The sequence below is a fragment of the Zootoca vivipara genome, chromosome 14 (assembly GCF_963506605.1).
Source record: "Zootoca vivipara chromosome 14, rZooViv1.1, whole genome shotgun sequence".
Taxonomy (NCBI): Eukaryota; Metazoa; Chordata; class Lepidosauria; order Squamata; family Lacertidae; genus Zootoca; species Zootoca vivipara.
Genome location: NC_083289.1, coordinates 39,301,348 through 39,316,089, shown reverse-complemented (window position 1 = coordinate 39,316,089; position 14,742 = coordinate 39,301,348). Strand labels below are relative to the sequence as shown.

The following is a 14,742-nucleotide window of genomic DNA, read 5'->3' as shown; positions in this document are numbered from 1 at the left end:
TAGTTTTATTATCTTGATCATTAAAAACATTTATATGCTGCCTTTCCGGACCATGTCCACCCAAGGCAAAAAAAAAAAACCCACCCAAAAACACACACCCCAAAACCCAACAGAATGCAATACAACAAAGCTTCCAAAACACATTAAAACCCCCACATAATTTTCAGGTTACTTGAGGCAGAAGGTTTATATTCTCTTTAGCTATCAGGACCCCCACCCAGTTTATTTACTTTGAAACAAATAGAAGGAATCAGTGTACATATACAGAGATTTTTCTTTTTTAAAAAACCTAAAACACTTAATAAACTATTAAAATGATTGAGAATGTCATTGTATATTAACTATTCTGTCATAACTGCAGTATTTCACATATCTGCAGCAATACTGCAGTTGAAAGCAGCAGCAGATCAGAGTCAGTAGTTTAAAACTGTATAATAAATAATACAATTTTTTTAATTACTTCACTATCGTTAGAGAAAGAGAGAAAGCACCATTCATTTGGGGGGGGGAAACATATGGGTCAACAAAAACAGATGAAACAGGTTTTTTAGAAAGTTGGGCTACGTTTCTGCCCAGATGCTGAAGCAGAATGAGACTAAAGATTAAATTTTTTACACCATGTTTTCTTGGTCCTCATGAAAGGATCTTGCAAGCTTTGCACAGAACCCATGCTGCCTTGCTTTTCCAGTACAAGTACATTGCAGGAGAGGGGGAAGCATAATTCACAAGGAATTTTAATAATTAGCAAGGAGAACACTGATGACTCAATATTCCACCCGCCTTCCATCTGAGCAATTAAACTCTGCTATAAAATTAAATTATACAGTTAATGTTTCTCCACTGTGAGGTTAGCTGCTGTGATAGGCAAATGTTTGTGCTGCCCTGTAATAAGCAAGCCACTTCAATCCCTCGAGAAATGGCCCTGCGGCACAGAGAAAGACTGTAAGAGAGAAATAACGAGCAACTGGCCTCCTTTGCACAGGAATAAATAGAAGCAAAAATCAAACAATTTGCTGAATATACTGACCTTCAGTTGTCTGATCAATAACACACTTGTGACTCATGAAATGGGAACCCTGATCTTAAACACTGGCGTATCAAGGGGTATATTTGTTACTTATAAATGATGTCATTTTGGAGGTGCAGTTGACCTGGAAGTTCTGTTGTACTATCTCTGTTGAAATTAATGGGACCTGGGCAAGAGCAGGGATGAGTCTTAAGACAGGAGAACACTGTTTTCCATTCATGAACCAACTGACCTCTGTCCTTTGCTTCCTGCCTTTCATGATTCTGAATGAAATGTGTCCTTTGCCATTCATGAATTACTCCTTTTTTAATAAAACGGATTACAATATATAATCGAAAATCAACAAAACATGCTCTCAACTAGAACAAATTATCATTATATCACATCTGAATCCTAGGACAAAAATATGCTAGTTTTTCAAATTATTCTTTATATATGAAACGGCTTTTTATTCACCCCGTCCATTAGGCTAGGCATAGGCAAACTTGGCCCTCCAGATGTTTTGGCACTACAATTCCCATCATCCCTGACCACTGGTCCTGCTAGCTAGGGATCATGGGAGTTGTAAGCCAAAACATCTGGAGGGCCAAGTTTGTCTATGCCTGCATTAGGCCATCCAGCCACTACAATGAAAGTCAGTAGTATACCTGAAGGAGCGTCTCCACCCCCATCGTTCTGCCTGGACACTGAGGTCCAGTACTGAGGGCCTTCTGGCGGTTCCCTCATTGCGAGAAGCCAAGTTGCAGGGAACCAGGCAGAGGGCCTTCTCGGTGGTGGCGCCTGCCCTGTGGAACGCCCTCCCATCAGATGTCAAAGAGAAAAACAGCTACCAGATTTTTAGAAGACATCTTAAGGCAGCCCTGTTTAGGGAGGCTTTTAATGTTTAATAGCTTATTTTATTTCATTTTTCTGTTGGAAGCTGCCCAGAGTGGCTGGGGAAACCCAGCCAGATGGGCGGGGTATAAATATTTATTATTATTATTATTATTATTATTATTATTATTATTATTATAGTAGTTCTTTAGGCTTCGAGGCAGGGGTTTCCCCCCCAGCCTTGAGATCCATTTAAATGAAGATGCCAGGATAGCACCTGAAAACTCCTAGATGCATACATGTGGTGAGTTGGTTTTTGTGTGGCTAGAATATAGCCTACTGTATTCTGAAGGTAAAATTTTACATCCGTTGCTCCACCTCCTTTTGTATCCGGCCCTGCCCATCCTGGGCAGTTCTTGGGCTGAAAAACGTTCCCCATTCCTGCACTGGAGACTGGAACTAGCAGCTGCCAAAACAGGTTGGCAATCTTTTTAATCTTCTAGTTGGCCCACCCTGCCTACTAAAGACCCTGCCCAGCCCTCACAATTTCCCTTGGCATTTCCCACGTTATTTTCAACCTGATTTTAATAACCTAAAGGACTAGAGCCATAGGGTGCTGCATTCTGTCTGCAATATCAGTTATTGTTGCTTATGAGGCATAATGGCAGAAACTGAGATTCCACAGAGCGTTTTCTTAACCAGGGCTTCTCAGTCTGCGTATTTTTAACTAAAACTGCAGGCTTTCTCCAAGCCACCATTAATATTTTTATTGTCATTCTTTGTATGTTTTGAACAGGTTTTATATATGTACATAGTTTTAATTCTATTAGTGCTTATTTTTTAAATTTGTTTTTTTTCTGTTTTTAGTGATCATTGTTTTTATTTGTAAGCTGCCTTGAGTCCTGTCAGAGAAAACGACAGGGTGTAAATAGATAAAAATAAGAATAGCAACACTTTTGTGCGCTTTTGGTTGGAGGAAAACGACCTTGGAAAGACTGTTCAGAACATCGAACTGCTTGGGCAAACTGCAGAACGGAAATTGCTACCAGACTTCACCCTCTCTAAGCTGGAGGGACAGATTAAAAATAAATCAATACATGTGAAACCTATTAGGGGCGGGTTGTTAATCCCCTGGACTTCAGGTGGATCAAGGTGTTCATGCAGGACTTCTCCAAGGCTTTACTCCAGGAGAAGTCAGCATGCTGCCTTTCAGACACTGTCATATTCCAACTCCCATCAGAATAGCCAATGGGCAAGGATGGCAGGAGTTGACTGCAGTCAAAGGCAAAAACATATGGCCATGTAACAACTAGGAATCTAAGGCTTATCCACACTTACCTTACCTCCATTCTTTCCAGGCATGGCATGCCATTTAAAGTTCTGTATCTGAACACTGTGTTTTTTGCTCCAGAGCTTTCTCCGCAAAAAATCTGCTTTTTAAAGCTCAATCAGAGCAAATCTCAATCTGCAGTAAAAGCCCAAGCTGATGTTTGCTCCGATTCAGCTTCAAAGAGTGAGTTTTCATGTGAAAAGCTGGGGAGGGGCACAAACAAACAAACACTCATACACAGAGGATTAAAGTGTGGACCTCTGGCTGAAAAAAGAGTGGGGCAAAAGGCAAGTTTGGATAGGCCCTTACTTCCATCAGATGTCAAAGAAATAAACAACTACCTGATGTTTAGAAGACATCTGAAGGCAGCCCTGTTTAGGAAAGTTTTTAATGACTTATGTTTTAATGTGTTTTTAATCTATTGTTGGAAGCTGCCCAGAGTGGCTAGGGCAACCCAGTCAGATGGGTGGGGTATAAAAAATAATAATAATAATAATAATAATAATAATATGTTGTTGTTGTTGTTGTTGTTGTTGTTGTTTGTTGTTATGACAGGCTGAATTACAACTGTGCAGGATGCAACCATGCATCAGACTGGATTTACACATGAAGCACAACAAAGACCCAAATCAGGCAATGCAATGGACTATATCTCTCCAGACCAGGTGTGGGGAACCATTTTTCAGCCCGGGGGCCGTATTCCCTTCTGGATAACCTTTTAGGAGTCACATGCTGGTAGTGGGCAGGGCCAGAACAAATGTGGGTGTGGCAACAAATGTTAAGTTTTACCTTTGTGCAACCGGGTAGTTTATACGCACACAGCCTTCATCCAGTCAAACAAGAGGCATGATCAGAGTTCAATAACACATCGCAGCAAAGCAAAATCACTCAAGGAGCTACAGCGAAGGGTATCGTTTTGGGGGAAGAGAGTGTGACTGGGGTGGGGAGTGCAGTACAGGAAAAGTCCTGAGAGCCAGACAGAGCTTCCTCAATCCTGCCCTAAACCATAGATTGGTAGTTCACATTTTTTATGTTCCCGAATTCTACAGGCACACACTGAACCCTCAAATCCACAACTGAAATAAAAGAGAAGTAATCTTTGCAGAATGCAGGGCTTTTTTTTCTGCCGGAATTCGCTAGAACTCAGTTCCGGCACTTCTCAGGTAGGCGCATTGCCATTCTAAGAGAACAAGGGAGGTGTTCATGGTGAGCTCCAGCACCTCTTTTTCTAGAAAAATAGCACTGGCAGAATGGATGGGTGGCAGCCAATTACAGTGGTACCTCGGGTTACAAATGCTTCAGGTTACAAACTCCGCTAACCCAGAAATAGTACCTCAGGTTAAGAACTTTGCTTCAGGATGAGAACAGAAATCGTGCTCCGGCGACGCGGCAGCAGCAGCAGGAGGCCCCATTAGCTAAAGTGGTGCTTCAGGTTAAGAACGGGCCTCCAGAACAAATTAAGTTCTTAATCAGAGGTACCACAGTAAAGCCCACTCAGAGGAGAAGCATTAAAATTAAGGGGCCTAAGTTAGTCATGCCCATTAATAAGATACAACCCTAAAAGTTACCTGAGTGCATTCCCACAGCAACAAGGTACCATTTCATAAATGCTCAATTTTGTTCACTTTTAGTTCTACCTTCACGTACACTCTCACCACCCTCTTAAAAAATGCAGCTGGCATCTGCCAACGCATCTCGCTGACTCCCTGACAGGTGAGGGATGCTTTGCACCAGCAATATATTTATTTCCCTGGCGGCATCTCGTCCGTGTCAGGTTTCTTGCCTCGGAACAACAAGAAAACTGATTTTGCAGTTCCGTCACCGCTTTGTTGGGAAAAGCACAGGAAAGTTGCCCAGATAAAACCACACAGGCCAGTGTACGCTGTTCTCCAATGCACCGGAACCAGGCTGAAGTTGGAAAGCTATTTGGGGGAAAGAAAAAAAGAAAAACAGAACGAAACCGCGTTAAACACACCAGAGAAATATCAGAGCCTTCACCTTGTCATCTATGTTACAGGTCCAACTTGCTGCAAAATGAGCTTGCTTTGCCAAACTGATGCAGTGTGAGATTTAGTGTGGCGATGGGAGTTGGCCACAGGTTCCTAAACCCTCCTCTACTATAAAAAATAAATAAAATAAAAATTTATTTCTACCCCGCCCATCTGGCTGGGTTTCCGCAGCCACTCTGGGCAGCTTTCAACAGAACATTAAAAAACAGAATAAAACGTCAAACATTAAAAACTTCCCTAAACATGGCTGCCTTCAGATGTCTTCTAAAAGTTGGATAGTTGTTTATTTCACTACAGAATGGCAAAACTCTAGGATTTTACTGTAGTTAAAAACTACTCCAGTCTGGAGTTCTAAAAGCTTTGAAAAGGGAAACAGAATGGGGGTAAGCCAGGGAGAATTTATTTATGTTGGTTTCTGAACCTGGTTAGGGCCAAATTAGCAATTAGCTAGGCAGGGCAACCCAGATTGTTTTCTAAGGGGAATGTAAAGATTATAAAAAGGGCTGGGAGTGTTTTACTGGTAGTGCAAGACCAATAACCATTCTAGAGAGAGGTTTAAATTATGAGTTTCAAGTACGTTTTTAACTATCTCTGCAAATAGTTTTTGACTGAAACGAAGTACAGTATTGGGCCGTATCAGAATAACCACTAAGCTACAGCCCGCCTTGTGTGTGTTTAAATAAAATTCCAGTTTTGTTTACAAATTGCCTCATCATTACTTTGGGCCAAGGTTTTCCCTTCCCATGTGGGAAAAAAATCCTTGCTGCTGGATATAATAGCAGATGCCTCAAGTCAGGGGTCAGAAAACTTTTTCAGCAGGGGGCCGGTCCACTGTCCCTCAGACCTTGTGGGGGGCTGGACTATATTTTGAAAAAAAATTAATTCCTATGCCCCACAAATAACCCAGAGATGCATTTTAAATAAAAGGACACATTCTACTCATGCAAAAACACCAGGCAGGCCCCACAAATAACCCAGAGATGCATTTTAAACAAAAGGACACATTCTACTCATGTAAAAACATGCTGATTCCCGGACCGTCCGCGGGCCAGATTTAGAAGGCAATTGGGCCGCATCCGGCCCCCGGGCCTTAGTTTGGGGACCCCTGCCTCAAGTGTTACTGACAGGGTGTATCTCAATTTTAAAGCACCTGAATCTAGCCATGAGGTAACCCATGAGGGTTACCTTATTGAGGGGTGGCTGTCAGAGTCAGGGCCGGCCGACCCATGAGGCTAGGAGAGGCAACCGCCTCAGGCGGCAGGATCCACAGGAACAGCAGATCCAGCACCCAAGGAATGCCTCTCCTGCTGCTGCAATAACAGGGACAGCTGAATATTCAAAGGAGACACAGATAGGAGGTTTCTGGCTGCTCCACAACCCCAGACCCAGGAACTAGAGATATGGGGATGTGGTGAAGAATGCTTCAGGGCAATTCTTCTGGCTGTGTTGATGAGGACATTGTTGTAGCTGCTGCTGTTGTCTTCGTCGTGAGTTTCTAAGGAGGAGGAAGGCAAATTTAAACTCACCTGCACAAAAGGCCAGTACATCAGCCCAGTCTGAAACAAAAGCAAAATATATTTAAAGTAGTTAATTGAGAGGGGAAAGTACCGCAAGAAAGCCATCAAAATAGATGAGAGTTACCAATGGGGGCGCAGGTGGCGCTGTGGGTTAAACCACAGAGCCTAGGGCTTGCCGATCAGAAGGTCGGCGGTTCGAATCCCCGTGATGGGGTGAGCTCCTGTTGTTCGGTCCCTGCTCCTGCCAACCTAGCAGTTCGAACGCATGTCAAAGTGCAAGTAGATAAATAGGTACTGCTCTGGCGGGAAGGTAAACAGCGTTTCCGTGCACTGCTCTGGTTCGCCAGAAGTGGCTTTGTCATGCTGGCCACATGACCTGGAAGCTGTACGCCAGCTCCCTCAGCCAATAAAGCGAGATGAGTGCCGCAACCCCAGAGTTGTCCGCGACTGGACCTAATGGTCAGGGGTCCCTTTACCTTTACCAGTGTAAACATATATTCAAAAGAACTGGTCTTGGAATTGGCAGTGGAACAGACTCCCACGAGAGGTGGTGGACTCTCCTTCCTTAGAGGTTTTTAAGCAGAGGTTGTACGGCCATCTGTCGTGGATGCTTTAGCTGAGATTCCAGCATAGCAGGGGGGTTGGACTAGATGACCCCTGGGTCCCTTCCAGTTCTAAGATTCTATGATTATAGATTATCTTGGCAGCAGAAATAGTAATTGGAACGGAAAACAGCCAAAAGTCTTATTCTGCATGCTTGGTACCGCTTACTCTGGGATAAAATGGAGAAAGTCACCCATAATTTGAGATTTCCACAAGACTAGAACCTCCAGACACATTTTATATGGTTTGGCATTCCATTATGACATATACAGCAGAACCATCATTTTCAAGGCAACCCTCATCACAAGCCCGGCAAATCTGGAACTACGTAAACTTGATGACCTGGTCGTGTTGATAGTCTTTATTTGTACTTTGCACTCACTCCATGTGCCTATTTTATAGTTTTGTTTTCCATCTTTTAATTTCCATCTGTTGTGATCACTGTTCTCTCTGTTTGGTGTACATCATAAAATAATAATAATAATAATAATAATAATAATAATAATAATAATATTTATACCCCGCCCATCTGGCTGGGTTTCCCCAGCCACTCTGGGCGGCTTCCAACAGAAATATTAGAATACACTAATTTCTTCAAACAAAAATAAAAAAAATCCTTCCAGTAGCACCTTAGAGACCAACTAACTTTGTCATTCAAGAGAAGTCACTGAATTGCAACTCATTACCAAGCTTAAAACCATGGAGAGACCTGGTCTGAATAAGGACAATGGATTCTTATCTCATTATACATGATAAAGCTTTCTTTAGCACCTCACCCCTTGCTTTTTCCTGCAAGACCAATTGCAGTCGTTAACAGTCATCAACAGGTTTACCACTCCTATCAGCCAATCACCCATTCCCACCACCCTTCTGAGTAATACCCCCACTCTCTGACTATACATAAGGGTCTGGTGACTTCTGTTTCAGTGTATCTGAAGAAGTGTGCATGCACACGAAAGCTCATACCTATGACAAACTTAGTTGGTCTCTAAGGTGCTACTGGAAGGATTTTTTTTATTTTTGTTTTGACTACGTCAGACCAACACGGCTACCTACCTGTAACTACTGTAATTTCTTAAAGATTAAAAGCTTCCCTAAACAGGGCTGCCTTCAGATGTCCTCTAAAAGTCTGGTAGTTATTTTTCTTTTTGATATCTGGTGGGAGGGCGTTCCACAGGGCGGGTGCCACTACCGAGAAGGCCCTCTGCCTTCTCCCACGAGAGGTATGAAATAACAACAACATAGATGGGTGGAATTCAGTGCTGTGCTAAGTTAAAGTCCCTTAGTGGTGTACTAGCTATGCTAGAAGAATGGTTTGCATAAGAGAAGGCCAAGAAGCCAGCATGATTCTTGTGGCTGGTTGTGATAGCCTGGCTATTCCCTACTACAATCAGCTTCTGCTAGTGCCATTGTTACATTGGATATCATATTGCACAACCCAAAGGAAGCCCCCTTATTCCCCTCAGAGAACTACAATTCCCAGAATTCCCTGGGGAAAGGGATGGATTGTTAAAGCACAGGTGGCGGCTCTGTGCAGGGAACAATGTCTCCTCACAACTCTCAGCACCCTTAACAAACTACAGTTCCCAGGATTCTTTGGGGAAAGCCATGACTGTTTAAAGTGGTATGGTCCTGCTTTAAATGTATAGCACAGTTGGGGCCTGTCACAAGTGGGAAGTTGGGTAATCCTCCTCAACCTGCCACTTTAAGAACCCCTGCTTCATTTTAAGCACAACAAGCACAGCATAGTGGGCCGCAAGAATTACATGATACCTGATATACTCACACATGTGCCAGATTGGCAAACAAAGGTATAGAGGAACAAATGCTTCCTTCAACCGCAGAGGACAAACGCCTCTGAACAACCATATTTATTTCACACCACCTGCAAAACTCTTTTCTTCCTTGCTCTCATAATACCGTTTCTGAGCGTTACGTAAATGCACGCTTGATGTAAGAGCTGAAATGCAGACTGGTTATGAGCAATGTCATGGCCACAAAAGCAAGGGCTGTGTGGAGATACAGCCACACCTTGCATGCTCAGCTTTCATTGAAAAGAAAAAGGCAAGCCTCTAGCCATTGCAGTTGTGGAGATACAAGGAAAAGCATACAGGCAATATTCTATGAAATTGCTTACTAATAAATAAATGCATTTCTCCCTTACAATGTCCTGAGTTGCTAGGGACAGCAGGCAATCAAGATGCTCTTGTAAAGGTAAAGGTAAAGGGACCCCTGACCATTAGGTCCAGTCGTGACCGACTCTGGGGTTGCGCGCTCATCTCGCATTATTGGCCGAGGGAGCCGGCGTATAGCTTCCAGGTCATGTGGCCAGCATGACAAAGCCACTTCTGGGAAACCAGAGCAGCACATGGAACGCCGTTTACCTTCCCGCTGTAGCGGTTCCTATTTATCTACTTGCATTTTGACGTGCTCTCGAACTGCTAGGTTGGCAGGAGCTGGGACCAAGCAACGGGAGCTCACCCCGTCACAGGGATTCGAACCGCCGACCTTCTGATCAGCAAGCCCTAGGCTCAGTGATTTAACCACAGCGCCACCTGGGTCCCAGGTGTAGACCTGTTTTTTTAAAAAATGTGTTTATATGAATAACTTTCAACGTCTCTTTCTGCCCCCATTTATGTTCTGGGTCTTCTGCACTGATTCTCTCCATACAACCCTACCCACATATCTACTGGCTGGGCTTCTTCATCACAAAATTTAAGGCTTATGACCCCAGCAGAAAGTCTTTGCAGACTCGCAGTTTGTGTCCTTAAAAACACATTTCTAGTCCTTGCAGCTGTGAAAACTGGCCTGTATGCAAGTGGACAGTACTTGGTGAAATCTCAAATGGCAAAAGGATAGCTGATGGAAAGGTTCCAGTGGTCAGCTGTGGGACAAAGGACCTTACCTATCTCCTTACCCCTCACTACAAAAGCAGGATGCATTCTGCATGTAATGTGTGCATAATTCGAGGGATGGGAAGAGGGCCAGACAGCCAGAACCAACACTGTAAACTTGAGTTTCTTTTTTCCTCCTCCCTAAGCATTCCCTTTTTTCTTCATGTGCCATGTCTTTTGATGATGAGTCTGAGGACAGGGACAGCCCAATAAATAATTTTTGGAAGTCACTCCAAGCGCCTTTTTGGCTAAAGGCTGGGGTATAAATGCTGTCAGTAAGTAAGTAAGTAAGTAAGTAAGTAAGTATATAAAAAGGTGGGCATACTTGTAAGGTGTGTGTGATGATGGGACCACGTTCAAAGCAGCATTGCACTTACCTTATAGGTATTCCAAAATTTATCCCTGCAGTCGGCAAAGACATCCTCTTTCCCCTGGAGTATACTCATGCCTGGTCACAAAATGTTTTAAGGAAAGTCAGAATACAAGTAAAATCTACACAGCATTTAATACTATGCCACACACTTCTGCTTCACTAACCATTTCCTTCTGAATGCATCCTGAATAGCATGTTTGTCTTGCCATAAAATATGTATCTTGTGATCTCTTGGATTATTATTTTTTAATGCATGGCTTCATGTTAAAGTCACATCTTGAACTTGTCAATTCTAACCTAATTTCTTGAATTAGTTGCTTCCTGTCCCCCACCCATTTCTTAAATAAACAAACCTCACATAGGAACACAAGAATCTGCCCAGATCAGATCCTTGGTCCACTAGCCCTGTATTTTCTACACTGGCTTGCAGCAGCTGTCCAGCATTTCAGAAAGAGGTCTCTCTCCTAGTTCTATCTAGAGATGTCAGGGACTGAACCTGGGAGGTTTTGAATGCAAAGCAGATGCTGTACCAGTGAGCTGCGGCCTTTCTCCCTAACATAGGAAACTGCCTTATACAGTCAGGGCCTTGGTCCACCGAGCTCAATCTTGTCTACACAGGCTGGCAGCTGCTCTCCAGCATTTCAGACCAGGGTCTCTCTCAGCCCTAACTAGGGATGCTGAACCTGGGACTTAACATGTGCAGAGCAGATACTGGACCACTGAGTCAGGGTCTTTCCCAAAGCACAGGCAGGAGTGGAATTCGAACTCATGCCCCTGGTTTAAAGAATGGAGCCTTAATCCAGTGCCTTGGACCATTCATCCATGCAACTGAGAATGGTAATTTATCTGTCTCCTTGGCTACAACCAGCAAGGCTTTACCGGTGGAAGCTGATAGGAGTCATAGTCCAAACTCAGTGCACATGGCAAGCCAGTGTAGTGGTTATAGAGTAGTGGACTAGGACCCCGGAATAAAAGGTAAAGGTAAAGGGACCCCTGACCATTAGGTCCAGTCGTGACCGATTCTGGGGTTGCGCGCTCATCTCGCATTATTGGCCGAGGGAGCCGGCGTATAGCTTCCAGGTCATGTGGCCAGCATGACAAAGCCGCTTCTGGCGAACCAGAGCAGCACATGGAAACGCCGTTTACCTTCCCGCTGTAGCGGTTCCTATTTATCTACTTGCATTTTGACGTGCTTTCGAACTGCTAGGTTGGCAGGAGCTGGGACCAAGCAACGGGAGCTCACCCCGTCACAGGGATTCGAACCGCCAACCTTCTGATCAGCAAGCCCTAGGCTCAGTGGTTTAACCACAGCACCACCTGGGTCCCCTGTGCTTTGGGAAGGACCCCGGAATACCAGGGTTCAAATACCCTCTCAGAGCTCACAGGGTGCCTAACCAACCAACCAACCTGTCTGCCTACCTACCTCACAGGATTGAGGGGATTAAATGAGAAGAACCATGGGGAGAACCATGTACGGCACCTTGAGCTCCTTGGAGGAGGAAAAAGGTGCACTAGAAATGTAATAAAGCAATACAACACCAGTGTAACCAGGTCAGGCAAGGCTGCTTCGGGTGCTCCACCAGGGCTGGCTCTCCAGGGCTGACTTTAGGTTTGATGAGCCCCTAAGCTAGTGAAGGTAATGTGGTCCTTTATATGTCCAGCTGTCCTTTGTCAACAACAAATTGTCTCTGGTTTTTGTGTTGAATATATGCCATATGTTAATTTATGGACCTAATGGGTATCTAGATCCATTTGCACCGTAACAAAGTATGTGTTTTATCAAAGTAATTGTTGAACTGAAATACAAATAAGAAGAAATATATTAAGAGTGAAATTTGGGGGGAGGGGGAAAGAGAGTGGGGCCCTAAGCTATAGCTTGTTTAGCTTATACTGTATACGTAAATCCGGCACTGGCTGGCTCCCTGCACTCTGCGTGCGCTCAGAGGCACGGCAGCCATTCCCGGAGCTCGCCCCCCCCCCTCCCTCCTTCCCCCTCTCGCGGCCTCACTCACCGGTGTAGAAGGCGAGCACGGCGACGGGCGCGCCCATGAGCTGGTCGCACAGCACTTTGGCCAGCACGGCGCCGGGGGCCCGGCCGGGCAACAGCCTCTCCAGCGCCCTCAGCCACACGTAGTTGAAGTGGCCGTGGAAGGAGAGCGCCACCAGCGCCACGTGCCGCGTCTGCGTCCAGTCCGCGCTTTGGCCCGGCCGGCGCCGGAGCCGCTGCTGCGCCGCGTCGCCCGCCGCGAAGAGGCTCCCGTAGAGCGCCACGTTGCACAGCCAGGGCGATCGCCGCACCAGGCGGCCCAGCAGGGCCATCGCTCGCCCGCCTCGGGGTTCAAGGAAGCCGCCCGGCTCGCATCGCCGGCTCCCTCACCCTTGCAGCTCCTGCTCCTCCTCCTCCTCCGCCGGAGGGAGACGCCTCAGTCCCTGCCTCCTTCTCCTCCTTCGCCGTAGACGCACGCGGGCAGCTTCCTCGCCGCCACCCCCGTTTTTTGGCCAGGGGGATTAGGTTCCCCGCCACACAACAACCCTGTGGGGTAGGTTAGGCTGAGAGACTGGTGCTACTGGCCCAAGATCATTCCGATTGCTTCATAGCTATGTGAAAATGGGAACCCGGGTCCCCCGCTCTCCACGCGTGACCCAGCTCTCTGCACCCTGCGGAGGGGTGCGCGCCTAAATATGCACTATGAAATGAGGATTTGGACCCAGGAGGCCAGGGTTCAAATCCCTGCTCCACCATGAAACTTACTGGTGGACTTTGGGCCAGTCACAGTCTCTCTACCCAACCTACCTCACAGGGTTGTTGTGATAGAGAGATGCCGATGGGGAAGAAGATAACCATGTAAACTGCCTTGAGGTCCACGCAGGAAAGGGATATTAATGTAATAAGTAAATAAACGTGGATTGGTCTTTAAAAGGAGTGGCCACAAGACTCCAGATCACTATTAAGAGCTATGGGATCACTTTTTCTCACCACAGTGTGACAGTGTTTTGAGACATTGGCAAAGTCAAGGGTTGTACCGGTATCTGTTCCCCTAGCATCCTTTGGGAGAGTATATCACTTTTTCTGAGTGGTCTTTTTTATCTACAAATATCTCATCTTAAGGGAAGTCTTTTGCCCTCAGTAGGGTTAGTGGTAGGAGCCCTGTGTACCGGTGATTGAAAGGGATCCTGGGCAACAAGTTCATAGGATCAAAACAAAGAACAGGTGCAAGGTTTTTTATTTTACTTCCATGTGTTTCAAAATGAAATACTCCTTCAGGAGTTACAAACGAGATATTGGCCAACGTTGATATAATGTTTCTTTTTTAAAAAACTGGTTGTATCCAACTTACAGTGGGTCCAGTGCTCCCCCCCCCACCAAAAAAGGTGCTGGTACTCAACACCAAGAAGTTGCCACAGTAAGTGCCACACTTTTTAACATAAAAAATAAGAGAGGTGTCGGTACCTTTGAGTACTCCCTGAAAAAAGCATGGGGACCCATTGAAATTAATGAACCTGTGAGGCATGTTCATTCATTTAAATAGGCCTTGTTTTCGCTACAACCCATAGGATAATAGCCATGATGGTTGTGCTCTGCCTCAATAGTTGGAAGCAGCAATGCTTCTGAATACCATTTGCTGGAAACCAAAGGAGGGGAGAGGACTTTGGTGCTCCAAATCCTGCTTGCTGCTTTCACTCAGAAGCAAGTAAGTCCCACTGTGTAAGCTGCAACCAGGAAATGATTATGGCTGCTACCCAACTATAGCTCGTTACTGCCCCAAACCCAATGTCCTCTTAGGCTGAATACAAACAAAGAGATGAGAGGACTTTGTCCTCCATGAAAAAGCTGTTGTTGTTTAGTTGTTTAGTCGTGTCCAACTCTTCGTGACCCCATGGACCATAGCACGCCAGGCACTCCTGTCTTCCACTGCCTCCCGCAGTTTGGTCAAACTCATGTTCGTAGCTTCGAGAACACTGTCCAACCATCTCGTCCTCTGTCGTCCCCTTCTCCTTGTGCCCTCCATCTTTCCCAACATCAGGGTCTTTTCCAGGGAGTCTTCTCTTCTCGTGAGGTGGCCAAAGTATTGGAGCCTCAGCTTCATGATCTGTCCTTCCAGTGAGCACTCAGGGCTGATTTCCTTCAGAATGGATAGGTTTGATCTTCTTGCAGTCCATGGGACTCTCAAGAAT

The 14,742-nt window shown here is 45.3% G+C and overlaps 1 protein-coding gene across 1 annotated transcript; it reads right to left on the bottom strand.

Moving 5' to 3' along the window:
* Positions 1 to 12,988, bottom strand: MPV17L (MPV17 mitochondrial inner membrane protein like). Its single transcript, XM_035131536.2, has 4 exons — positions 12,579 to 12,988; positions 10,571 to 10,641; positions 6,706 to 6,735; positions 1 to 5,092 (listed from the first exon to the last, which is right to left on the bottom strand). Exons 1-4 carry the CDS (start codon positions 12,883 to 12,885, stop codon positions 4,913 to 4,915), a joined length of 588 nt encoding a protein of 195 aa, XP_034987427.1. The 5' UTR covers positions 12,886 to 12,988; the 3' UTR covers positions 1 to 4,912.
* Positions 12,989 to 14,742: the final 1,754 nt, after the last annotated feature.

Excerpts from the sequence above, each read along its gene's own strand:
- MPV17L (XM_035131536.2), bottom strand. The coding sequence starts at position 12,885 with ATGGCCCTGCTGGGCCGCCTGGTGCGGCGATCGCCCTGGCTGTGCAAC. Across the intron at positions 10,642-12,578 it reads CGTGCTCGCCTTCTACACCG|GCATGAGTATACTCCAGGGG; the intron begins GTGAGTGAGGCC and ends TTTTGTGACCAG. Across the intron at positions 6,736-10,570 it reads AATTTTGGAATACCTATAAG|ACTGGGCTGATGTACTGGCC; the intron begins GTAAGTGCAATG and ends CTTTTGTTTCAG.